The sequence below is a fragment of the Myxocyprinus asiaticus genome, chromosome 32 (assembly GCF_019703515.2).
Source record: "Myxocyprinus asiaticus isolate MX2 ecotype Aquarium Trade chromosome 32, UBuf_Myxa_2, whole genome shotgun sequence".
Classification (NCBI taxonomy): Eukaryota; Metazoa; Chordata; class Actinopteri; order Cypriniformes; family Catostomidae; genus Myxocyprinus; species Myxocyprinus asiaticus.
Window position 1 is genome coordinate 21758730 of NC_059375.1, and position 26814 is coordinate 21785543.

Here is a 26814-nt window from a genome sequence, read left to right on the forward strand (position 1 = left end):
TAGCTTTGGTTAGAATGCTGTTATGTCTACGTAAAATCAGCTTTATGTTACTCTTTCCTTTGTTCATACTTTTCAGTGTATCTGTTAAATCAGGAAACCATTTGCAGCAAAAAAGGATGTCTTTATTTTTTTAAATCTGATTTAAAAATGATTATAACTATTATATCTATTGTGCATTGAAACAGAAAACCTCATTGTACATCTTGCAAAAACATTTACATTCCATAGAACATGCAGCAAATACAACTGCTTTCTAAATACGTAGATAAAATTCAAGTCATATGACAGTTTTTGATAACAAAATATTTGGTTATACTGTAACAGGTCATATCAGACACTTTCACATTTGAAGTTGTGGCTTAATACTAGTTAATACTGACACACATAATTACACTGGCTATCCTTGTGTTGATTTCACCGTTGCATCAGGCTGAACTCTGTGAAGTTTTGCATTCACAATCATCTCTATAATAGAGATGCAAATGTTATTCACAGTTGAGAACCCTGTCATAAGCTTTGGAAGCGCCATGATAGTAAACAACTTACAACTGACACTTCTGGCATTACCTGGGTTTTGCATTCAGAGTTAAAGGAATAGCTCCCCCCCACACACAAAAAAACTCTTTCATAATTTATTCATGTCGTTCCCGAAATGTACGTTATTTTATAGTGAAAATGGGTGACTGGCAAGATTCTCGCATGAACATGTGTGCCACTGTGAACAAACTTCTCTCATAGCACTCATAAACGCTCAATGGACGGCAACATTTTCACTGAATAATGACTTAAATTTCAGGTTCTCATCAAGACCTATCGCATGCCTTTAGCAGACTATGACGCATGAGTAACATGGATTACTTTAACATCCTTTTTTAAGCCTTAAAGTGAGTCCCAATCAACTGACATTTTATTGAGAAGAATTTATCCAGAATATTCATTAAAATATTTTCAAAATGACCATTTGCTATTTACACACAGCGTTGCTTTATGCACTCCAATAGTCTGGTGGAAACAGAAACTGAAGACAAACTGCTCCCTAGTGTCGCTGCAGCGGTGTGGGGTATAACGACAGTGTGGATGTGCTTTTTTTTCGTGCGGATGACCCGGGTTCGAATTCGCCTTTTGTCCCACTTCACATCCTGTTGAAGAGCTATCCATCACTCTATTAGGAAAAGAATGAGAGTATTAAAGCGTTTTTCCTTAATCCATGGGTACTTTAGGAATATTTTTTAAATGAAACATCAAATCCTATACATTATCACTTATCTGTACCATTTCTATTTTTATACCATTTTAGCTATCTAACTTTAGACATTGAATTCAACAATAACTTTGGTCATTGCGTTACCGACCAGTGCCTGCCTAGTAATCATAGAGCCATCACCTATAATCACTAAAACCACAACATGTGGTCTCCTGTCACAGATTATGTTTGTTCTTTTGCACCCAGAACTTTTCATCAACAAAAGTCCCAGTATCAGTTCAGTTTCAGTTCAGACTTGGTAATAAGATGAGGTATGAGCTCAACTTTAGCTTATTGTTTTTGATGACAGCTATTGTAATCATTACATTCGTGAATTTAGTGTGTAACTAACAATTGCATTTCTTAAGCAATTATTGTGAATCATGACATAGTGATTCCTTTAGATACATTCAGACTAAATTCTAAGTTTTCCAATGATATCAGCAGCTCTGATAGGTCCTCAGGATCAGTTCATCCCACTTAATTCAGAAAGGATGTCTTTGTTTCAAGACTTTATTTCTGGGTTTGTAAGTATGTCCAATTCTTTCAGGATTTCCTCAGGAATGTCTTGGTCTTTGGACACTTGCTCCACTGCCGAGCTATTCTGTCCATCGACCCTCCTCATGCACAGTTGACCTGTCTTCGCTGGACGCACAAGCCCAAGGAAGACCGCACCTAGTCCCATTCCCACAGCGCACGAGTAGAAAGCAGAGCTGTAATTTTGTGTAATATCCACAAGGACACCTAAAACATTTTGAGGGGAAATATGACTGTAATAAGTTGCTTGTTTAGGGAGTTTTGCATTCTACATAAAATAAATGTTCTTACCTCCTAAAGGTGGGCCAGCAAGTCCTGCAAAGCTCTGAATACAGACGTAGACGCCTACAGCTAAGGGCAACCTCTTGATCCCTACAACATCGTCCTCCGCCAACATGGGGATGTGTGTTGATGCAATGTTGCCGAGCAAGAAGCCATAAAGCACACAACACACTGCCAGTCCCCAGAAGTCATGGATCATAGTGAACAACACCAAAACCAGACACATTAGTGACACACATCCAAGCAGTACAAAGATCTTTCTGATTCGCCCCCAGCTCAGGACCCATCCAATGGAGAGACGTCCAAAGATCTCAGCGATAGCCATTGTTGAAAGCATATAAGCGGCCTTGTCCCTCTCAGTGCCCATACTGGCACTGAGCTCCACCACATACAGCTGAGGGGCAAAGAAGCCCAGTGTTGCAAAGAGGCCGAAAGCCGAATAGCACAAAAAACTGCCTTCCTTTAATACAGTCAAGTCCAGGAGCTTATTTGTACTCTGGATTTTAGTTTCCTGTTTTTTGGGGAGGACTTGTAGTGGTTCCGCCTCTCCCTTATCCCTCACAGATTTGAGGCCCTGCTCCAGCTCATCAAGTGACTGTACACCAGAATCTCCAGAGCTCACAGAGCTTCTCAGTTGTTCTTCAGGGAGAGAGTATGTGGTCTTCTGCTCAGTTCTAGTCTGGGAAGTCTTTGGTTTGATGACTATGGGCCGGAGCAGAGCCCCACAGACAATAATGATCCCCTGTAATGTTCCAATCATTACCAAAGTGTACCTCCAGCCAATACAGTTTTTAAGAGCTGTGAATGCTAAAAAAGAAAGAAAGGGTTGCATATCACCATTGCACTTTTTCAATTCGACCTTAAAATTATTAATTACAGTACTGTGCAAAAGTCTTAGGCACATAAGATGTTTCACAAAAGCATCTGTCTTAAGATGGTTTATTATATCTTCAGCTTTAGTGTCAGTAGGAAATATAAATGTTAGACTCACAAACATTACTTTTGCAAATAGAAAAGATTAGAATAGAAGTACAGGGAGTCCTGCAACAGATGTCATGGCCCCCACAAAACCCCTCACTGAACATCTGTGAGTCTGAGATTACATAAAGAGACAGAAGCAATGGAGACAGCCTAAATAGAGAAGAACTGTGGTGAATTCTCCAAGAAGCTTGGAACATCCTATCTGCCAACAACCAAGAAAAACTGTGTCCAGATGTACCTAGGAGAACTGGTGCTGTTTTAAAGGCAAAGGTGGTCACACCGAATATCGATTTCTGAATTTGTATTTATGTTTACTGGACTTTGTATGAAATTAAGTGATAAATGAAAACTATTTATGTCATAATTTTTGAAGACATCCTCACTATGCAAAATTTTTCAGAAATGCCTAAAACTTTTGCACAGTACTGTATATTTTAACACAATGTAAATCTACAGTAGATGACATTATAATGCAATCAAGCAAGACTGCCCTCACCTGGAGCAAAAGCAAATATAGCAAATGATTCTCCTGTGGAGGCCATGGCAGTAACCACAGAGCGACGCCTGCTGAAGTACTGGGACAAGATTGTAACAGTTGGCAGAAATGTCAAACAGTAACCCAGGCCTAAAGAGTGGAAAGGACATCTGAAAATCATAAGATGCTCTTTGTATTTGCTGTTGGTTAGTAAATCAATGTTTTAATCACACTTGTACATGGTGAATGTTTCAATGTAAAATTTTAATATTTATCATTGTTAGAGCAGTTTTTGTTGTATATGACAGCATAACAGATACAAACATGTACTTATGATGCAGTTGTGTATTATACCACATTAAAGTAATATTCCGGGTTCAATCAACAGCATTTGTTGCAGAATATTGATTACCAATAAAAATATTTTTCACTTGTCCCTCCTTTTCTTAAAAAAAACAAAAAACAAATCGAGGTAACAGTGAGGCACTTACAATAGAAGTTAATGGGGTTAATTTTTTGAGGGTTTAAATGCAGAAATGTGAAGCTCATAATTTTATAAAAAGCACTTACATTAATTCTTCCATTTAAACGTGTGTATTAATTGAGCTGTAAAGTTGTTAAAATTGTTATTTTTACGGTTTAGGGGTTTAGGCTTTATTGTGTTACGTTGTCATGGCAACAAATCTTTAAAATTGCATATAACAGAAAACGTTAGTAAGCATTTTTATCACACTAAAATCATGTTAACACGCATATTGTTTACGCCTGGTGGCTTTACTTTTGAAACAGTGAGTATTTTAACATTTACAAATTTGCCCCATTCACTTCCATTGTAAGTGTCTCACTGGAACCCCTATTTTTGCTTTTTTAAAGAAAAGCAGGGACAAATTTAAATACATTTTGTGGTAATCAACATTATGCCACAAATGCTGTCGATTGAGCTTAAAGGGATAGTTCGCCTAAAAATGAAAATTCTCTCAACATTTACTCACCCTTATGCCATCCCAGATGTGTATGACTTTCTTCTGCTGAACACAAACTTCAGAAGCTATATGTTAGGTGTAGGTGAGAAACTGATCAATATTTAAGTCCTTTTTTTTAACTTTTTTATTTTTTTTTTACTACAAATCTCCACTTTTACTTTCGCTTCCACATTCTTCTTTTGTTTTTGCCGATTTGCATTCTTTGTGCATATCGAATCCTACTGGGCAGGCAGAAGAATTTATTGTAAAAAGGATATAAATATTGATCTGTTTCTCACCCACACCTATCATATTGCTTCTGAAGATATGGATTTAACCACTGGAGTCTTATGGATTACTTTTATGCTGCCTTTATGTGCTTTTTGGAGATTCAAAGTTCTGGCCTCCATTCAGTTGCATTGTATGGACCAACAGAGCTGAGATATTCTTCTAAAAATCTTTGTTTGAGTTCAGCAGACGAAAGTAAGTCATATACATCTGGGATGGCATGAGGGCAAGAAAATAATGAGACAATTTTCATTTATGGGTGAACTATCCCTTTAACTTTTATTGAACCCAAAATTTACCTTTAACACTTTATTGAAAGATGAACCAATGTTTCACCCCTATAAAAGGTAAGAAATATACAAAATTACTACTAAACTGAAGCACATCTGTTCTACAAAACTCTGTCATGCCTTATAACAGTTAATATCTCATTTATGTTGTTCATAAAGTGCAACGCTTTAATTACCAGTCACTACCCCAATAGTGAGGTACATCTGATTGATAGAGCTGGTGAATGCAGTTGAGATTGTGCCCAAGGATATAAGGAATCCTCCAAACATCACAACTGGCTGGAAGCCAAATCGATTACTCAGCACTGATGACAAAGGTGCTGAAGGGTCACAAGAACGTGGAAATGGATGTCAAGGTCAAAGAAAGAATACATACCCAAATAAAGTACAATCAGCATGCAGCTATGAGGAATCAAGTTTTGATTTAAAGTTAGAATGCATGCTGTTACTGTACTGTACCAAAGTCTTAACTCCAAAACCCTGTACATTTCCTACCTGTGAAAGTCATAACAAAGACACATATTGAAATGATCCATGATACTCGACTGTTGCTCTCCTCAAAGTCACTCATTAGGTCTTTGAGGAAAATCCCAAAACTTTTGATGACCCCATAAGTGAACATCTCTACTAGGAAAAAGGCCACAGCAACAATCCAACCCCAACCACCATCTGGAACCTCCGAGTACACTTTTGAGCCAAGGCAACCTTTCAGTCTGAAAATCCACTGTGCCATATTGAATACAGTGACTGTGGAAATGACAAAAACAAAGAGTAGGCCATTGCACAAACAAGTGTTATGGGGTATTCACTTGAAAAGCTGGTGTACTTCTTGGTTTTGCTTTACATATTATATCTTTGTTCGTTGCACCCAGTCAGTGGTCTGAATGTAGTCTTTTTTGACACTAACTAAATTGTGTGAATGGCATTATTTAAATGTATCAAGCTTTTAGCTCCTCTTGTCTTACACCAGAGTTAAAATCACACTAACCAGAAGTACGTGTTAACATCTAAATTAACTGTTTTTGTTGAAAGAAATGATTATATAATTACGCTGTGATAAATAAACCTAGTTTTAAGGGTCAGATTGATCAGAAATAGCTAACAACTAAAATGCTAGCTTAACCGTATAAGGGGCGTTACCATAAAAGTTACGCAATGTTAACGTCACGAGAGGGGCTGCAGCACAAACACGAGCGTCAACAACAACTAATGTTCAACAACTGCGAGTTGAAAAACGATTGAAATATTTTCATCGAGGTCTTCGTTCAGTATTTGGTGAGAAGTAATTAATCTCTATCTAACCACAATAGAGGTTTCAATACAGTTTGAATGCGGATTTCTGCTGATTTTCGCTGTTTTCCGCCTTGATAGATAGGGTAGTTCTAGGACAGCAGCTCTATTCCCTTATTCAGACTGTAATATTTAATACTTCCTTCATATTACTGCTGTAATTCCTCACTTTAATAACTTCCATAACACACACAACATCAATAAGTTAACAACAGTTAATATGTGACATGAAGTCACAAATATTTATCAAACAAGATTAAGTTCATTCGGAAAGTTCTGGCTTCAGAGTGGTCTTTATTCATTTGACACGCGCAGTCTTGTCACCATAAATAATTTCATATTTTATCAAATTTGTTCAAAAAGTCTTCCTAAATCACTGTGCGCGCTATCCAAAGTGAGGTAAATAAATAAGTAGATTTTTTTCCATCACCCTTTACCATCTGACTTTGGCTGATCTGATTTATTTAAAAGATACATGTATATAATATAGGCTACATATATCTATGTGTGTCCCTGTATATTTTGTATGGCTGTGTATGCCTGCAGTATGCTGCACTGCCTGACCTGTCAATAGTTTAAGTTTCTTTTAGTAGTAGTTTGTAACATTAAATGATCATAACATGGAGTGCTTACCTGTTCCTGTCAGTCTAAGAGGAATGTTGCAACTTTACTGCCATGTGGTGCTGGTGCCTCTTTTACAAATACTGAGTGCCTCTATAGTGGGAGGTTACAGCTGTTAAGTAGTTGAGGATTGGTTTACAGTTCATGTTGAATGAAAGGCCACACTAGCAGTAGCAACCCCTTTTCCCTTCAACTGAAATGTCAAATTAAATAAGCAGAGTGCCCCATCATAGTGTAAAATGGTAGCAGGCTGCAGAAGTGACTGTACTGAATGTTTTAAAGGGACTGGTGCCTTAAGTAAAGTTTGTTACAAAAAAGGCAGCAAGATCTGCTCAAACAAAACAGTGAACATTTATAGAGGCCCTTACACCATGAAAGGCAACATCAACTTGATTTTGGCTCCTCATAATCCAAAGTGATTTTATTAGTTAGACCATTAAATATGAAGTACAGTATCATCACCTAAATGCAGTAAACACTGTAACTACTTAAGTATCACTTGTGATTTTAAAGGAATGTTACGTGTTCAATACAAGTTAAGCTCAATCGACAGCATTTGTGGCACAAATGCATCGTCATGGCAACCGAGTTGTAAAATTGGCAATAACTTTACACAGAAAAGGTTAGTAAGCGATTTTATCACATTAAAATCATGTTAACATGCATATTGTTTATGCCTTTTTGCTATACTTTTGAAACAATGTGTCTTTTAACGTTAACAGATTGACCCCATTTACTTCCATTGTAAGTGCCTCATTGTAACCCAGATTTTTACTTTTTTTAAAGAAAAGGAAGGGCAAGTCAAAATTTATTTTTCTGTTAATCAATATTATGCCACAAATACTGTCAGTTGTGCTGAACTTTTATTTAACCTGGAATATTCCTTTAATTAATGCTAACTTGTTTAATCATAGTCTTCTATTTAGATTTTTAAATTTGATACATTTAACCTATGTATTAAAATGATAATTGTTTATTCAATTCAGTTCTGCATTGGCATCTATCACAATCTCACAAACCCCTAGTGGTCTGCGAACCTCTTGTTTGGAAACCCTGATTTAATGTATTAAAGGGATAGTTCACCCAAAAATTTAAATTCAGTCATTGCTACTCAACCCTGTGTTGTTATGACTTTCTTTTTCTTAACACAAAGGGAGAAACTGTGAAAAAAAAAATTGTGCTCAGAGATGTCATACAATGGCAGTTTATGGTGACCACCTCTTCAAGCTTTAAAAGGACACAAAAGTATAATTCACAAGTCAAATAAATTATTGTATGTGCCTCATGCCTTGTTCTGAAGGAATATGATAAGATTTAGTGAGAAACCAACCAAAATCTAATGTATTATTTAGTGAAACTCTTGACCGACTGTTACGGTTGAGAGTGCACGAGAGCAGAAGCTACGCTTGACCTGCTCGCGAGATGAGGCGTTCAGGCGAAAACTTGTTTTGTTGATCTAAAAACAGTTCTGTCACAGCAGTATTAACAACAGAAAACACAACACAGCAGCACACAAACCAGAGAACAGAACTTACTAAACATGTCTGAAGAGTTTGTAGTCAAAGAATAGATGCATTTCTATGCCCAGCCTTATTTGTTTGAACCGGAGTACTCTGAAATCAAACTGAGAGAGATAGAGGACACAGAAGTAGTTATGGTTAGTCTGGTTCAAACAAACAGGTGTAGCATAACTACTACTATCCCTTTAAGGTTATTTTTCTGGTCACACTATGTTTCAAAACTTTTTTGTATCACTTCTGGTTGAGTAAAAGTGGTGAATTGAGTCTTACTATCTCTGTTAAATACGATGGTAATTTGAATGACTTTCGTTCTTCTTTTTTAGATTTGGCATTAAAAATGGCACAGGTTGGATTCTGTGCACTACTTATGTTTCATTCTCTATTCTCTGGATTGATTCATCTCATCACATGCCATATTTGTAAGGAAGGCAAAATGTATAAGAAGGACCGACCCAATTTCATCATTATCTTAGCAGACGATATTGGATGGGGTGACCTGTGGGTGAAAAGACCTGACAACTCCACACCAACACCCTGGTTGGACTCATTAATGCTGAAGGGCAAAAGGTCCTTATAGTTCATTATAATTTGGACATGTATGCATGTGTGCCTGATTATGTCTAATTATGGGAGCTTGTGTCTGGTAATTTGCAGATTCACAGACTTCCACTCTCCTGCCTCCACATGCTCACCCTCACGAGCTGCCCTCCTGACTGGCAGACACGGGCTACGCAACGGGGTCACCCACAATTTTGCAGAGGGGTCAGTTGGAGGACTGCCATTGAATGAGACAACGTTTGCTCAGCTCCTGCATGATGCAGGCTATTATACAGCCATGATCGGTGAGCACAGCAAAATTCTATGAACATGCAGAGAACCGATTATCATTCTGAGGGCAATGAACTCAAAACTGTGCTGAGATTAGCTCCTGATTAATGCATGCCACATTGTCACCACAGAAACTAATAAGCCTCTCAAGCTGAATGGATTATGTGTTGCAATGTTTCTATTGCAATTATTTATAATGCTTGTCTTGATTTTACAACAGGAAAATGGCACCTTGGACACAATAGTTCCTACAATCCAGTTCATAGAGGTTAGTGGACAGAAGGGAGAAATACCCTGGAACATTGGTATATTTATTTTTTATGCTTCTTCTGTGCCCATGGTAATCTGTTTTAATTATGCCTGATATCTTTAAATCTGAGACTGTTATTATCGAACTCTTGAGTGAAAAAAAGGAAAACTGTGGTGTTTACAAGTAGATTTTCTTGATATGCAATTCATATTTTTTCCTGATTAAAAATAATTAAATAATAAAAAATACATTTAAAAATTAAATTGAAGTAATACAATTACTTAAAACTATACACACATATATATATATATATATATATATATAAAAATATTCTCACAATAATGGTTGATATTCAGTTCCAGTAAGTTATTTTATCAAAATATGCTTACTTTTGTGTGTGTACACTACAGGTTTTGACTATTACTTCGGTATCCCTTATAGTAATGACATGGGCTGCACTGACAAACCAGGCCTTGACCTTCCCAGCTGCCCTCCCTGCATCCAAAGTCAGTATACTATTAGGTGTGTTATTGTCCAGGTCATTATTAGGTTAAAAAGAAAACTATCAGATGCCACATAAAGTTATGTATGCATCTCGACCTTTACTGAAATGTGTAAATGTTTTCCTCGCAAGGAAGCATGAAGGATGCTACACCAAAGTGGCATTACCTCTTTTTGAAAATGAGACAATAGTTGAACAACCCTTGGACACATGGAGCCTTAAGGAACGGTATGCCACAGCGGCGGTCACACAGATATTGACAGCCAGGTATGTTCACCTCTTTCATGAATGATTATTATTTATTTATAATTATACATAGACTGACTGAAAAGAAAGTCACATATGTTGTATTAAATCTGATTTGGATGCTAACCTGAGCTAATTTCTACAGTGTTCTCTCTTTCTGACAAAACATTTTAGTTACATGTTGTAATAATGTAAAAGAGACCAGGCACTTTATATTGCATATAAATATGCAAAAAATTTCGAATCTTTCTATGAAATTATATATTCTTCTTCTGTATGGCATGCTAAGAATTTTGCTCATTATTTTATAATTAATATGCTGTATTTATGACCTCATATTAATTGAGAGACTACATGGAATATTTGTACTTTTAAAAATGTATTTGTCACACCGCACAACCATTTAAACTAAACTATTGAAGGCAAAAAGGCAAGAAATGTAAATGTTGACCACTTACAAAACCTAAGATATATACTTTCTCTAATATTTAAATCAAAAATCTTAATGTTGATTAAAAAAGTCCATAAACATGATATGTATCAAATACCAGTGTGTGATTTGATCACTCTTTTGTGTAATTTTAAAGACCCCTGTTGTTGCTGTTGCTTGTTTTTTTGATGTAATTAGATGTCTGTATGCCATTTGTGCAGAACCAGTTTTCAGAGTCAACTTTTGAAAGAGAGGTTATTAAACCTCACTTGCATTTCCTGCTAATATAAATGTTAAATAAAAAAGGTATTATACAGGTTTTAGGCTCCGACTCTACTCAGCTCAGTACTGGTTGTGAGGCCAAAATATTCTTTATTAAAAATGGATTAACAGTTTTGTTGCTCACAGGGGCAACTGTTTTAGGAACTTTGATCAGTCAATATAAGGTTTCTACCAGTTGGTAAACAAGTTTACTGTGTAGGCAAAGTTGCTGTGTTAACCCCTGTCCCAGTTAAAGGAAAGATCATGATCAGATGGGCTGTGCACAACCATTTCTCTTATATGTCTTCAGCTGTGCACAGAGAATTTTGGCCTGTGATGGCTTCAAAAACATTATCACTAGACTTAGTCCCCCACATAGGGCAGTTTGAAATATAAGTTATTTGATTGTTAAGAACCAATTATGTCTTAAAGCTGCACTACATAACTTTGTGCTCTCTAGCGACATCTGTGGTTGAAAATTAAAATTGCAAGCAATTTGCGTAAGAATACATCACGTCAGTCGTGTTCTGGCACTGCTTTTCTGGCAGTCTCCCAATTTGCTCTTAACTGGACATCGACTGTGTGAGATCATGACTGGAGCCGGAGTCATAATGTGCTATTTTCATGTTGATATTATGTTATACAATTAAACATTTGAAATGGAAATATTACTTGCTTTGATGAAGATAATCAACACTCTTATTTACACATTTGAATTAATTTTACACTTAAATCGCCTTTCTGACACTACACTCAAAGCACTTTTAAATAGAGAACAGAGGACTCTCCTCAGCCATCACCAGTAGATCTTAATATGATTATTCAAGTGTTTTATCTACTATTAATGTTTGAATTGTACTACAGTTTTCAATTTAAAAGGTTAAACTCGTGATATGGCTGATATGAGTTCAATAGAAGACTTTATTATTTTTATACTATATTGTCCAGCCTCAGTTACTACTATAGCATGTCTGTGCAATGCACACAATAACACTAAACTAAAAACATAAAATGAGGATTCAGTAATGATGGGGATAAAATATACTTTATTAAACGTAAATATAATAAGCTTGAATATGCAATATAACAATTACAAGAAGTCAATTTCAGAAGTCATACATATTAAACATGTCTTAGAAACTTCAGCGGACAACGTAGATACATCGTGATCGGTTAACACACGAGTAATGTTCGATTCATACAAGCATGACAATCAATATAAGCTTCAACAACCCTACTAGAAAACATATCCAAGCTTTATAGCAGGTAAACAACTTCGCCAAATGGATAACAGATAAACATCCATCTAGACTGCAGCGATGCTGTCCTGAACTGTGTGAGTGTTACTGAATTGAGTTAAACAGCGTAGTTAGTTTCTCCAGCCGGAACATGAGACAGCCGCTGCTTCTTTCTTGTGTGTGCGGATATGATGTAGTGATGCACCAAATTGAACCCGACAGCTCAAAGTACAAATAACTTTTATAGGCTTACCGTAGAGGATCGGGGTAAGACAAAGACATAGTTTTGAACACTGATTGTATATGTACTCAATCAATAATGGCAATTTATTCATTTTTAACCAAAAAAATCTTTCATTTACATTCCAAAGCAGCTGGATAATTATCTTGAGATAATGAAAACACATTTAAACAGATTTTTGCTAAGTACTGGGGAAAAGATCTATAATGTGATGTAAAAGCAGTGCTTCATCAGTGACTCTTGCTTAAACTTATCCTAATGTGTAATTTATATATTTAATATGATTTTTGTTCATGTGTCTGTGCTGTGTAGTGTTTCCAGGAAGCAACCTTTCCTACTGTATGTGTCTCTCGCTCACATGCACGTCCCACTGTTCCATAATACCTTCCTAAACGTTACGACACAGGACCCCTACACAGCCAGCCTCAGCGACATGGACTCTCTGGTGGGCACAATCATGCAGGCGGTCAGCAATGAGCAGTTGGAAAATACATTGATATGGTTCACTGGTGAGTTATTTGAAACATATTAGGTGCTCTATTTTCGAGAGTGCGCAAAGTGCAGCGCTACACTGTGCGCTGTCTTATCCAATTTCCATGAGAGCGCTAATTCTAAGCACAATTTTTGTACTAGCGCAAAGCGCAAGTGGGTGTGGGTGGGAGTGTTTGCGCTTTCTGTGGGTGTATGCGTGCAAACTGTGGGTGTTTTGTATGTAAATGAAGTGGCGCAAAGCACAATTTGGTATTTTCCTAAGAAATAGGTAATTGCGCTAAGACGTTTCAAAATCAGGTCTGTTTGTCTAAACTCAGTTCCTGCATTTGCAGTTTGGGGATTCCACCAGCAGATGGTAATAAAGTTAATGTCCAAACTCTGAAAAGTGGAACATTAAATTATGTCCCTGACAATCACTGTTGTAGCCATTTAATGAAAAAAATATTTATGAGATTTGTGTTAAAATATCTATAGGTCATGGTTTATTTTTCAATTATTATTGAAGTTATGATATAATTTATATTGGTATTTTTCCACCTGTTGTCATAGTGATTTTTAAGTCACTGCAAAAGGGGCTGGTGGAAGTTGGCGAGAGTAAAATGTTTGGATTTGGTATGATTTTTTTGACCACTTCGTTATTTTGATAATATTTTCTTTTCGTTTGAAGTGTAATTTGAATTTTGAAATATTTTTGGTTTAATTTTTTCGTTTTAATAAATCAATCAAAATTGTCCAGTAGAAGTGAAGTGCCTTCCGATACAATTGCTGTTAAAACTAGCCATGATTTGTGTGTCAGTAGATGAAAATTATTATTAATACTTACATTCTCTATAATTTAATGGAGCATAAATCCAAATCCTAAAGAGAATCACATTTTCCATAAAAGTGTCACTGTCATAGAAATGTCATAGACATTCAACAGTTAATACACAAAAGAATGTAATTCCGTATTTCTATTCTTTTAATTTATTGCATACAGCCTATTTACACTACCAACTTCTTATGAAGGTGCTGTCTTTGTTTATATCGCTGATGCTTGACAGGGAATGGACTATATAATTGGATGCAGACGGTCCGGGGGAAAATCTCAGAATTAAATTGTACTTGACCCAGCCCATTAGCGCTTTGCACATGCAATTTCGCCAAACCCACTTCCACCTAGACTTGCACAAAAATACCAGAACTTCCTGGCCATGTCTATGGACTTTGCATGTTTGACTTATGGCATAGCGCTAGGCTTAGCGCTAGTGCTCTTAAAACGGGGCCCTAGATGTGCATTATTTTCCTCAATGCATTTCGGGAGGCTAGCAGTAGTTTTCCATGGCAACTGGTGAATATTAAAAGTAGTTTTTGTGGAGATCAATCAAATATTAAATGTTATTTAGTGATTTGACATTAACCTGGATCAAAGCATCTTTTAGTCATGTAATGTATATGCAAATGTGAATTTCCTCTGCTTACTTAGAAATGCCAATGGATTAAACATTTCCAAACTTGACAGGAGACAATGGCCCGTGGGAACAGAAATGCCAATTTTCAGGAAATGTTGGGCCTTTTGTTGGAAAATGGCAGACAAGCAGAGGTAAAGCAGACACAGCCATATAAAAGTTTTACCAGTGTTCCTCCCTATTTATTCATAAAGAACAAACTGTCCTTTTTTTGTTTTTATAAACTATCATACATTTAGCTTGTTAGAGTCTATTGTTCTTTTGGGCAGGTGGTGGCTCAGCGAAGAGAACCACATGGGAAGGAGGTCATAGAGTTCCCACAGTGGTCGCATGGCCTAAGAAGATCAAACCCAACAGCACCAGCAGCGCCCTGCTGAGGTACTAGAGGATTAGGAACATTTTGTGAAATTATTATTGTTTTCACCATATGACCACTTTCTTACACTCCTTAGTGGTCTGGATATCTTTCCAACTATCCTCTCTTTGGCTGGTGTAAAACCACCATCAGGTCGACGTTATGATGGCATTGATATAACAGACATTCTGCTCAACAACTCTGACACGGGACATAAGGTACATTCTGTTTGGAAAGCACACCACTGTACTGACCTCAATATAAAAACAGTGTAGTTTTTTTATTTTTTTGTCTGGATTATTTGTTAACCTCTTCAACTCTGCGGACCCGCCGGTGGGTCCAAAAGGGACTCTAAGTATTGAAAAAAGTTTACGCTTAAAATGTTTCCGAATACATAAGTCAGGCATATGTGGTATTGTTTCAAAAGCTTAGAATCTGAAATTTTCATAGATAACCATGCATTTATGCTACATAAAATAACAAAATAAGGCCTGAAAACATCCGCGTCGCAAATCAGTGCCACCTAGAGGTCATGTGGTACAAATATTTTGAGTTGAAGAGGTTAAACAAAGGACTTAGTTTCCCATAAATTATTGTTCCTATCACCAGAGCCTCATGCATCCAAATAGTGGTGCTGCGGGACAGTTTGGGGACTTTCAAACCATAAGGCTGAGAAATCACAAGGCATTCTACATCACAGGTGTGTTATTACCTGTAATATTACCGCTAGTTGTTAGTATGAGTCCAAGATGACTGCTTTTTCGGTCAGCACAACATAAACAAAAAATTACTGGTACTGTTTGTTCCAGTGAATGCACTCATAGTTCTGATGTGCTCTGTCAGGTGGATCAGTGGCGTGTGGTGGAGGACGTGGAAAACAGCAGTATCATGACCCCCCTCTGATATTTGACCTCTCACGGGATGAGGCAGAAGAAACACCTTTGAACCCTGAGAGTGAGGAGTACAGGTCTGTCCTAAAGGAAGTGGAGAGAGAGAGGGAGGCCCTTCTATGGGACATTGCCACAGATAAGGTATCGACAGCCGATTACACTGTGATTCCAGCTGCAATCCCCTGCTGTCGGCCACACAACCCCGCCTGTCGATGTCATAGTCTGAAATGAGGTCAGTGGGCTCAGCCTTGAACTCAGAGCTGTTTGTCAAATGTGTTAGATCACATCAACATATTGAAAGCACTGTATTTTCGCACACTGGTAAAACCATCCCAGAAAACCGCTCTAGTTTAATAAGTTGCGTTGATGTGTAATAACTCTGTGTAACAGAAAAACTGAACATGTGCAAGATGTTGCAATATGTATTTATATTGATGTTTCATTATGAGAAAGATAATTTCTTTTAAAAAAAACATACCATAAATAGACCATAATCATTTATCCTATTGTTTGGTTGGTCCTATTGTTATCCTAAAATGACTTATTGATGACAGAGTGCTCCATTTTAGTGTTGCTTGATTTAACTGCAACGTTTGATGCAGTTGATCATTCAGTTTTAATTTATACATTAAAGAGATGGGTGGGAATATCTGGGGTGGCTTTAGACTGGTTTGTGTCCTATTTGTCAAATAGGAAATTTGTATTGTCTGTTGGAGATGAGATGTCCTCCTCTTCAAAAGTTAATTGTGGTGTTCCGCAAGGATCCCTGTCAGGGCCAATTTTGTTTTCTCTATATATGTTACCTCTTGGTTCAGTAATTCGAAAACACAACATTAATTTCCATTGCAATGCAGATGACCTACAGTTATATTTGATGTTGAATCCCAATGATCTGACTAATTTAAATGTTCTTCAAGAGTGTATAGTAAATATAAAAAATTGGATGACATGTAATTTTCTGCAGTTAAATTAAGATTAAACAGTGGTTGTTATTATTGGTCATGGTTTTAAAAAGATTCAAATTGAGTCAGCACATAATTATGTGGTCCCAAATATTCAGCAGGTGGTGAGAAATTTGGACATCTATTTTGACACAAATTTACATTTTGAATATCACGTCAGGAAGTTAGTTCCATCTTTTTTTTATCAGTTAAGGAACATTTCCACGGTAAGACAGGTTCTGAGTTTTAGGGATACAGAGAAGCTTATTCATGATTTTATTTTATCTCGCCTTGTTTATTGTAATGCACTGTTTTCAACTTTAAATCAACGCACTTTAGCACGGCTACAATCAGTGCAAGATGAGTGTGTTTACTGAGTGTGTTTTGATTTTATATTTTGTGAAGCACTTTGTGCTATATTGCGAAAAGGTGCTATATCAAATAAAGTTATTATTATTATCTAATTTGTTTAAAATATTTTTTTCTTTTAAAACACAGCATCTATATTTATAGAGAAATGTCATACTAAAGGACTTTCTTTCATAGTTTTGTTATATATCCATCTTGTGGTAATACCATTGCTATTACTGACTTTACCGATTAATCATAGTTTTGTTATGTCTCCATCTTGTGGTAATACCATTGCTATAACTGACTTTACCCATTAACTTTGTATTTAGATCAAGGAAATTAAGTGTTTTGTATTTGTACAGCTGATTATTTTGAGAAATAAAATTAACTTACATGATAAATAGAATATATATGAACACAATCATTAATTACATTCACAGGATTACTGACAAAAGAATATAAATTCATCCACCCATCTAACAAAGCCGCTTGACCTATATAGGGTCGCGGGTAGTGCTGGAGCCTATCCCAGCTGGCTTGGGCCGAAGGCAGGGAAGAATGTAAATCTGTTTTTCAAATAAAACACACATCACTGTACACATTTCATGCTGTATCTAAAACAAGCTTTCTCACTTTTCAGCCTCTTTCTTTATTTTTTTCTTGTTAGTAAGCACAATGGTGAATCCAACCTCTCATGAAGAATGCAGTCTAGGTAGACCAGTGTTGCCTTTTCAAATGAATGTGTGAAACTGAAAAAACACATCATGAATTAAGATGTCCTCTTCACAACAAATTATAAAATAAAATGCTTCAAATATTTAAACATTTGAATTTGTGAAATTTGAGTTCAGTAACTTAAGTAATAATGTAGGGTGCTTTACATTTGAAATATTATTGTGCATTAATAATTTCTTTGCTGATTAAAAAAAAACAAAAAAAAAAAAAACTATGTGGTGAGAAGACTCATTTACAGTTTACAACTAAAGGAAATATAAAGATAAGTAGTCAATGGACATAAAGCGGTTCCTTTTCCGGTAATGTCATTGTTACATCAGCAAGTCCCTTTTGAGTAAATGTTTTCATTCTCATGAGTATTATAAGCAGCCACTGTAACACAATATCACAGCAGAATATAAATAGACAGATGGTCAATGAGCTACCAACTCTCAGACCTAGTGCAACATTAAGTTAGGATGGATGAAGAAAAAATATTACCATTACAAACAAAGTGTGCTGTAATTTCTTTTGTATGTATATGTAAAAAAAAAAAAAAAAAAAAATCTTAGCTCATTAAATTATTGTATGAAAATTAGTGTTTTGGCCAAAAATCAAACAAGACAATTCAGTTCTAAAGAATACTAGGATCTTGCTGACATAAATTAAGAAACACTTCAAACAACCACACTGGTTCTGAGTAGATATTACAAATTTAGTAATATGATATTAATCACCCATAGTTCCAACAAAGCATACGTGTGACCAACATTTTACCGTCAGAAAAAAAGGGTCAGCCAAAATTCGTATTTAAAAATGCTAAAATAGATATGTCAGCACATTTCATGGAGTAATTCTTGTTGCTAAAATCACATGAAACAAACAATATTTAGGGATAAGAATGGTGAATATAAGGATCAAGTTGCCACTGTGATGCGCATTGCTTTTTGTACAGTTCTGTATCTCACACCCTATCATGTGTTTGAAGTATTTGTTGCATATGCAATTTGTTCACCATCCTAGTCAGTGCATTATCTTTCACATTGTTTGTAAGAGAAAACTACAGCCCGTCTAATGATTCAGTGTATCTTCTGCAAGCAGTCTGTAACAGAACATGCGAACAATGGACCAATGCAGGAAAAATTAGATGTGTTCATCCCTTTACAGTTGCATGCACCCACTATTTTGAGATCACAGTAGAAGACTATGGCATAGCATACTATGGGTCCAGTCTGTGACTGTATGTGTTGACAACAGTCTATAGTAGATTCCGTTCACAAGCCATGCCAAAGGGAATTAATTATCTTTCTCCTGGCATTGCATTGAATCAATCTCTATGGCTTGTAAAACAAGGTTGCTGTCTTGATAAAAAACCTCAGTGCTGTCATTTTGCACATTCTCGGTCACTGGGTCATTTTGCATGATTGCTGCTTCCTCAACTTCTCCAAGTATCAAAATGTCACTGCTGGTTTGGACATATTTTGCATTGAGCATGTTTACCTCACCAACATGATCCTCATTGCATTCTGAGCAGGGAATGCTTGTTTCACTGATCTCTGAATGCTTACAGATGGTTTTATTCATGGACTCTTCCTGGACAGCAGCATCTATGCTGGAGTCTTTATTGCTGACTCCATTCTCCTGGATTGCATCATCCTCATTTATCTTTACCTAGTTCTGGGTCTTCAGTATCTGGCAAGATCTCCTCAAGGATGCCGGCTACATAGCAATCCAGAAATGCAACATCTTCTCCAGTTTTAGTTGTGTTTTCTACACGCATTTGGTCGCTGTGCTTAGCACTGAGATCCAGAGTTACTTCATTATAATAAATACTTGAACCTTCTTCGTAAAAATCCTTGTCAAGGTTTTGGCTCACTGTGGCATCTTCCTGGACAGCAGCATCTATGTTGGAGTTTTCATCACGGACTCCATTCTCCTGGACAGCTTTGTCCACTGTTATCTCTGCTTTACCTTGTTCTTGGTCTTCATTATATGGTGTGATATCCTCTATAATGCTGTCTAAATCATGCAGTTCATGATCTTCCCCAGTTTTAGCTGCAGTTTCTACAAGTTCCTGCCCTCTGAGGTCACTCTGCTCAGCAGTGTCTTCTTGGGCAACACTGAGATTCAGAGTTACTTTGTTATAATGGACCATTGGACTTGGATCTTCTTCATGAAGATCCTTGTCAGGGGTTTGTCTCACAGTGCATTCCTGCTTAAGGGCAGCGTCTTGACTGTCCCTCTCCCCTTCATTAATATCACCAAGAGTTCTTTTCTCAATGACTCTATCTACTGAAGAGATCTTAACAGATGTTTCTTGATCAGGCACTTTATCTAGACCTTCCCCTTTGCTATCTGAATCTCTGTGCCAAGATTTGTCTTCAAGCAGCCCGTCTATATGCGAAACAGGATATTCACATCCATACCCTTGTAGATCTTTGCTTTTCTTATAAAGCCATTGGGTTTCATCTGATCCACAGTTTTCAACCTCAAACTCGGTCTCTATAAAACTAAGAAGAGTGGTTGGATGGACTTCAACCACTAGATTAATGGAACTTTCTCTCTCTTTAACTATCCGTTCATGACAATTTCCGTACTTCAGTACAGGTGCAGTCTGCTCTGCATCACTCAGTATTGACTCTGTTTCTAGGTCTGAAACATCTGTAAGTTCATTTGGAGTTCCTATTCCACTTGATGTAGTTCCTACACACTGAAAAGAAGGGAGGTGAGGAGCAGGGCTGTGAAGAGAAATATAACAGTATGACATTAGGATAAGTGGTCTTAAAGGAGGGTTTAAAGGCAGAAATGTGAAGCTTATAATTTTATAAAAGCACTTATATTCATTCTTCTGTTAAAACTTATTACTTGAGCTTTAAACTTGTTTAAATCATGGCAACAAAGTTGTAAAATTGGCTATAACTTTACACAGAAAAGGTTAAGCAATTTTATCACACTAAAATCATGTTAACATGCATATTGTTTATTTCTTATGGCTACACTTTTGAAACAGTGAGTATTTGAACATTTACAGATTGGCCCCCTTCACTTCTATTGTAAGCGCCTCACTGTAACAGAGTTTAGCTTTTTTTTAAAAGGGGAAAGCCAAAATTAATTTCTTTGGTAAATCAACATTATGTCACAAATGCTGTTGATTGAACTTAACTTGTACTGAACCTGGAATAGTCCTTTTAATGTTTAACCATCATGTCCTTTATGTAATTGCAATCATGATGGCTACACAACTGAATTTATTCAAACATAGATATAAAATTATTGCACCTATATTATTAGAAATATATAATGATATATAAAAATGTTAATCTCACCCTATTTCTTTTAGAGATTCTATAATAACACTTATTTGTAAGAAAGGGAAGGACCCTCAACACTGTGAGAATTATAGGCCAATTAGTCTTCTAAATCAAGACAGTAAAATATTAGCTACGTATGTTAAAATCATAGCCTGCTTATTCACTACTTATTCATAAAGATCAGACTGGCAATAATTTTCTACCTCTCTACGGATTCATATGGAACAGGGGCTGGCCATAATTCTTGGGATCCGCCCCCCTCCTCTTGCACCCAACCAAGTTTGGAGGAAGCATAGGTAAGAATGGCCTCTGTCACAGTGTAGGGGGTGTGGCCCTGCACGCAGTCCTCAATGTGCTTTACAGGAAGCTGAGTTTGCAGGAAAAGATGGAGTTGGCTATCGGACAGACATACCGTCATGTGCAACACCCTATAGATGAAGACAATATCAATTAATGCTAGGCTTCATCTGAAGGAAAAGTATGTGTTGTTTATTAGCATGTTGCAATGTTTGTCATTTGAAATATTAAGAACTATTTTCTGGAATAAAACACTGGCAAAAGCACTTGAAAATTCTGAATAAACAGCTAAAACATACTTGTCCAAGAAGCTCTGTAGACCCATTCTCCTTCTTTCAATGAAGTCATCATTAATAAATGAGAATAATGACTTTTTGGGCAGATCAGGAACAGGCCTGTGGAAATATAGCAATGCGTTATGACCAACTGGAATTGTTTTTTTTAAATTATTAGTTATTTAATGTGCTGCAAATGTTTAGACCATGAGTTTTGCCAAACGGAAGGTTTTGAGGCACTGCACCTTTAAACAGAATTATTTCCATATCGAATTGGCATATTTGACATATAATTTCCTAATAAGTGTGTATAAAATATATATATATATATATATATATATATATATATATATATATATATATATACAGTGGTGTGAAAGTGTTTGCCCCACCTGTTAAAACATAACTTAACTGTGGTTTATCACACCTGAGTTCAGTTTCTCTAGCCACACCCAGGCCTGATTACTGCCACACCTGTTCTCAATCAAGAAATCACTTAAATAGGACCTGCCTGACAAAGTGAAGTAGACCAAAAGATCTTCAAAAGCTAGACATCATGCCGAGATCCAAAGAAATTCAGGAACAAATGAGAACGAAAGTAATTGAGATCTATCAGTCTGGAAAAGGTTATAAAGCCATTTCTAAAGCTTTGGGACTCCAGAGAACCACAGTGAGAGCCATTATCCACAAATGGCGAAAACATGGAACACTGGTGAACCTTCCCAGGAGTGGCCGGCCGACCAAAATTACCCCAAGAGCGCAGCGACGACTCATCCAAGAGGTCACAAAAGACCCCACAACAACATCCAAAGAACTGCAGGCCTCACTTGCCTCAGTTAAGGTCAGTGTTCATGACTCCACCGTAAGAAAGAGACTGGGCAAAAATGGCCTGCATGGCAGAGTTCCAAGACGAAAACCACTGCTGAGCAAAAAGAACATTGAGGCTCGTCTCATTTTTGCCAGAAAACATCTTGATGATCCCCAAGACTTTTGGGAAAATACTCTGTGGACTGACGAGACAAAAGTTGAACTTTTTGGAAGGTGTGTGTCCCATTACATCTGGCGTAAAAGTAACATCGCATTTCAGAAAAAGAACATCATACCAACAGTAAAATATGGTGGTGGTAGTGTGATGGTCTGGGGCTGTTTTGCTGCTTCAGGACCTGGAAGACTTGCTGTGATAAATGGAACCATGAATTCTGCTGTCTACCAAAAATCCTGGAGGAGAATGTCCGGCCATCTGTTCGTGACCTCAAGCTGAAGCGAACTTGGGTTCTGCAGCAGGACAATGATCCAAAACACACCAGCAAGTCCACCTCTGAATGGCTGAAGAAAAACAAAATGAAGACTTTGGAGTGGCCTAGTCAAAGTCCTGACCTGAATCCTATTGAGATGCTGTGGCATGACCTTAAAAAGGCAGTTCATGCTCGAAAACCCTCCAATGTAGCTGAATTACAACAATTCTGCAAAGATGATTGGGCCAAAATTCCTCCACAGCGCTGTAAAAGACTCATTGCAAGTTATCGCAAAGGCTTGATTGCAGTTGTTGCTGCTAAGGGTGGCCCAACCAGTTATTAGGTTTAGGGGGCAATCACCTTTTCACACAGGGCCATGTAGGTTTGGATTTTGTTTTCCCTTAATAATAACAACCTTCATTTAAAAACTGCATTTTGTGTTTACTTGTGTTATCTTTGACTAATATTTAAACTTGTTTGATGATCTGAAACATTTAAGTGTGACAAACATGCAAAAAAATAAGAAATCAGGAAGGGGGCAAACACTTTTTCACACCACTATATATATATATATATATATATATATATATATATTTTTTTATTTATTTTTTTCTTGAAATGAAGAAACAATTTCAACCTCTCAGTAGTATATTTCTGTAAATATCAATATACCATTGATGAACATTTTAGACAAAAAATCATGAGCAGTTTACACATGCATCTACACAGATATGAAGCTACACAGTAATTCGAAAAATTGTATGCAAGTAAACTTACACAAGACCAGCATTCTTTTGCAGTTTTTTCTTCAACCACACAAACTCACTGTATCGCCGCCTCACACAGGATGTTTTCGCAGTGAACGCTTTGCTGTTTGTCTGGTGAAAAAGAAACCAAATTCAGACCACAGGCAACACAATGCCAGAAAAAACTACTGTGGATATTTGTCCATTCTGAGATTAATTCCATTGCCAATAACCATGTCCACTTGGCCAAATCACAATAAAAGTGATTTGATTTGGATTTGAATTAACAGAAATGGTGCCCCCCAACACCCATCCCACTTGTGTGAGTTCCAAACTCTACTAACAGCCATGTCATTGGACATTAAACAGTTCTGTTTTCAATTTGTTTTCAGTAAATTTAATCTTGTGGCAATTTCATTTTAGCATCTCATTTGCAGTGCAATAAATTGAATTATATATACAGTTTATCGGTTATCCTGCTCTGTATCTATCTATCTATGTTTATACGTGTAATATATATACACACTGAACAAAAATATAAACGCAACATGTAAGGTGTTGGTCCCATGTTTCATGAGCTGAAATAAAAGATCCCAGAAATTTTCCATACGCATTGATTAGATTAGGGCCTAATGAATTTATTTCAATTGACTCTTTTCCTTAAATGAACTGTAACTCAGTAAAATCTTTGAAATTGTTGCATGTTGCGTTTATATTTTTGTTCAGTATATATATATATATATAATATGTGTGTGTGTGTGTGTGTGTAAATATATACATACACACACACACATATATATACGTATAAACATAGATAGATATATAGATAGATAGATAAATAGATAAGAGATGTCATGACCCCTTTAAACCACTCAAGTGATATGCAAATCCCCTTCAAGCAGTTCAGTCAAGCCATAATAATGAAACGAGGACACTGCACTCCATTAAGTGATCCAATCAACACCAATACAGTTGCAGTGATTACTAGTGAGATGTAAAATGGATTTATACATACACAAAACAAAAAAAGCAAAGCGTTTTTTTAGGTTCTTATAACAAACCACCAACATCTAATCACCCTCTAAAATCAGCCAACTAGAAAGATTTATTTATGAATTATTGGAACTTTTTTACAATGGTCAATTATTATTTGAGATCTTTGTGGCAAAAATACTCACATGAAGGAAAATTTTGAAGTCCACATATGAGTTCCAGGAACCTTCGTTCTGAACGCGAGGATCCTGAACCCTCACAGCAATGAATTCCTATTTCAAAAACAGAAACATTTAAGACCAATGTATACAATGAAGCAAGCTATCAAACATTACATTATAATGTTCAAAATAAAATCACTTGTTATCCAGCAGGACAAACTCTTTATTTTTTCTCTTGTCTGTTAAAGGGATATTCCGGGTTCAATACAAGTTAAGCTCAATCAACAGCATTTGTGGCATAATATTGATTAGCACAAAAATTAATTTCGACTCGTACCTCCTTTTCTTTAAAAAAGCAAAAATCTGTGCTACAGTGAGGCACTTACAATGGAAATGAATGTGACAAATTTTTGGAGGGGGTTAAACACAGAAATGTGAAGTTTATAATTTTATAAAAGGACTTGCAGTAATTCATCTGTTAAAACTCATGTGTTATTTGAGCTGTAAAGTTGTTTAAATTGTAATATTTACAGTCATTTTAGGGTTTGTTGACATTACATCATCATGGTAACGAAGTTGTAAAATTGTCTATAATTTTACACAGAAAAGCTAAGTACGTGATTTTATCACACTAAAATCATTTTATACACATCCTTTATGCCTTGTGTCTATACTTTTGAAACAGTGAGTATTTTAAAGTAAAAGAAATTGGCCCCATTCACTTCCATTTAAGTGTCTCACTGTAACAGATTTGTGTTTTTTAAAGAAAAGGAGAGATGAGTCAAAATACATTTTTTGTGGTAATCGATATTATGCCACAAATGCTGTGGAACTTTTATTGAACACGGACTATTCCTTTAAATGAAGTGCTTCATACCAAAAACAAAAAAGTCAGACGAAGTCATACTAAACACTGACATTTTAATGTCTCACAATGTTTTAGTTTTTTTGGCTGTCTTTGCATTAAGTGAAGATAAGACCTGAACATAATCATCAGCCTATGATCATTACGGGACTGACAGTACTATGGTCACAAGAAATAGAGTTTACATGTTTAAAAAAAACAAGGTCTCGATGTCTGTCCATAGGTCTGCATTGCCTAGGGACTTTAGCACAATGCTCAAGACTGTTATTACATATCACACAGACAAATAGAAGAGAGACAGAGAAAAAGTAGTAGAGAGGGATATCTTACATCTTGTTCTTGAATTCTGATCATCCTGCCAGAGGTAACACGGCACGATGGACATCTGTAGAAAAACAGAGACAACAACAGGAGTCATCAACCAGAAAAATGCATCCACCAACAACAACAAACATCCCCTATCAAGGCATTCTATCTCACATGATATTTTCTTTTCTGTTTTTGGTTGTCCATAACTTGAGGAAGGCAAATAATTTCACAAATCCATACAAGGAGAAACCAGCAGATTCCTCAGCACTGTTGCTCCTGTCTACTTTCCAAAACATCTCAAATTGTTTATTTGCGTAACGAGGTGAAAAAAGGAACCCAACATCTCCTGACTTGCTCTTTAACCTCAGTCATCATGACTCATCTGCCCCTCCTCTTCCTCTAAGAGGCGATTAATCATGATTAATGGTCAACTTTGTGACCAATACTGTGTTTACCAAGAATTACCCGTGATAACAGGGTACAAAAAAAAGACATAGCAACAAAAATAGACTCAAACTGAACACATTAATATGAACAACCCTACATAAAGAACCACTCTTGCTTTAGTGTAGTAAGCTCTAACTCTCTACTTGGATTTGAATAGGAATTATTGTCTTGTTAGCTGTCACCAGCACTTCTTACACAAATAAGAGAGCAAATGTATATGTTTGGTTTGTCACTTACTTTATGTATTTTTAATTTCCAGGTTGTATTTCAGTCAACGCAAGTCAATGAGCAAACAGATCCAATCGTCAACACAGAACAAAGTAACAGCAGTAAAGTAACACCAAGGCCTTTATTAGATCCGGTCGCCGAAATAAGACAGGATTAGACATACAGTTAAAACCGTTCAGAAATATTAAAAACAGTCCAAAAACACGATTTAAATTAAGCGAGCGACAACACTGATCAGCTTCCTGTCTCTTCGGCTGCGAGTGTAAATAAG

At 36.5% G+C, this 26814-nt stretch overlaps 3 protein-coding genes across 6 annotated transcripts; 1 reads left to right on the forward strand and 2 right to left on the reverse strand.

Moving 5' to 3' along the window:
* Positions 1-108: 108 nt before the first annotated feature.
* LOC127423672 (monocarboxylate transporter 7) lies at positions 109-7068 on the reverse strand. 2 transcript variants are annotated; one of them, XM_051668187.1, is made up of 6 exons: positions 6982-7068; positions 5554-5805; positions 5235-5378; positions 3540-3668; positions 2072-2869; positions 109-1987 (listed from the first exon to the last, which is right to left on the reverse strand). In XM_051668187.1, exons 2-6 carry the CDS (start codon positions 5789-5791, stop codon positions 1749-1751), a joined length of 1548 nt encoding a protein of 515 aa, XP_051524147.1. In that variant the 5' UTR covers positions 5792-5805; positions 6982-7068; the 3' UTR covers positions 109-1748. The 2 variants fall into 2 exon arrangements, with proteins under 2 accessions (XP_051524147.1, XP_051524148.1); XM_051668188.1 differs by lacking the exon at positions 5554-5805 and having other exon boundaries at positions 6982-7050.
* Positions 6090-19312, forward strand: arsg (arylsulfatase G). 2 transcript variants are annotated; one of them, XM_051668185.1, is made up of 12 exons: positions 6090-6333; positions 8813-9056; positions 9144-9331; positions 9538-9585; positions 10009-10073; positions 10206-10336; positions 12798-12994; positions 14479-14559; positions 14695-14803; positions 14878-14998; positions 15390-15480; positions 15624-17449. In XM_051668185.1, the coding sequence occupies exons 2-12, from the start codon at positions 8827-8829 to the stop codon at positions 15899-15901; spliced, it is 1539 nt and encodes a 512-aa protein (XP_051524145.1). In that variant the 5' UTR covers positions 6090-6333; positions 8813-8826; the 3' UTR covers positions 15902-17449. The 2 variants fall into 2 exon arrangements, with proteins under 2 accessions (XP_051524145.1, XP_051524144.1); XM_051668184.1 differs by having other exon boundaries at positions 6091-6333; positions 9978-10089; positions 10202-10336; positions 15624-19312.
* On the reverse strand, positions 18222-26806 carry snx11 (sorting nexin 11). Of its 2 annotated transcripts, none has more exons than XM_051668182.1 (7): positions 26553-26806; positions 25890-25944; positions 24719-24805; positions 23572-23672; positions 21584-21679; positions 21191-21415; positions 18222-20414 (listed from the first exon to the last, which is right to left on the reverse strand). In XM_051668182.1, exons 2-7 carry the CDS (start codon positions 25911-25913, stop codon positions 19334-19336), a joined length of 1614 nt encoding a protein of 537 aa, XP_051524142.1. In that variant the 5' UTR covers positions 25914-25944; positions 26553-26806; the 3' UTR covers positions 18222-19333. The 2 variants fall into 2 exon arrangements, with proteins under 2 accessions (XP_051524142.1, XP_051524143.1); XM_051668183.1 differs by lacking the exon at positions 26553-26806 and adding an exon at positions 26040-26127.
* Positions 26807-26814: the final 8 nt, after the last annotated feature.

Excerpts from the sequence above, each read along its gene's own strand:
- snx11 (XM_051668182.1), bottom strand. The coding sequence starts at position 25,913 with ATGATCAGAATTCAAGAACAAGAT. Across the intron at positions 23,673-24,718 it reads ACTTCAAAATTTTCCTTCAT|ACAAACAGCAAAGCGTTCAC; the intron begins GTGAGTATTTTT and ends CTTTTTCACCAG. Across the intron at positions 20,415-21,190 it reads CCATATGAATCCGTAGAGAG|CCCTGCTCCTCACCTCCCTT; the intron begins GTAGAAAATTAT and ends TTCTCTTCACAG.
- LOC127423672 (XM_051668187.1), bottom strand. The coding sequence starts at position 5,791 with ATGGCACAGTGGATTTTCAGACTGAAAGGTTGCCTTGGCTCAAAAGTG. Across the intron at positions 5,379-5,553 it reads CTTTGTTATGACTTTCACAG|CACCTTTGTCATCAGTGCTG; the intron begins GTAGGAAATGTA and ends GTGACCCTTCAG. Across the intron at positions 3,669-5,234 it reads CACTATTGGGGTAGTGACTG|GCCTGGGTTACTGTTTGACA; the intron begins GTAATTAAAGCG and ends TCCACTCTTTAG.
- arsg (XM_051668184.1), top strand. The coding sequence starts at position 8,827 with ATGGCACAGGTTGGATTCTGTGCACTACTTATGTTTCATTCTCTATTC. Across the intron at positions 9,586-9,977 it reads CTACAATCCAGTTCATAGAG|GTTTTGACTATTACTTCGGT; the intron begins GTTAGTGGACAG and ends TGTACACTACAG. Across the intron at positions 14,999-15,389 it reads ACTCTGACACGGGACATAAG|AGCCTCATGCATCCAAATAG; the intron begins GTACATTCTGTT and ends TCCTATCACCAG.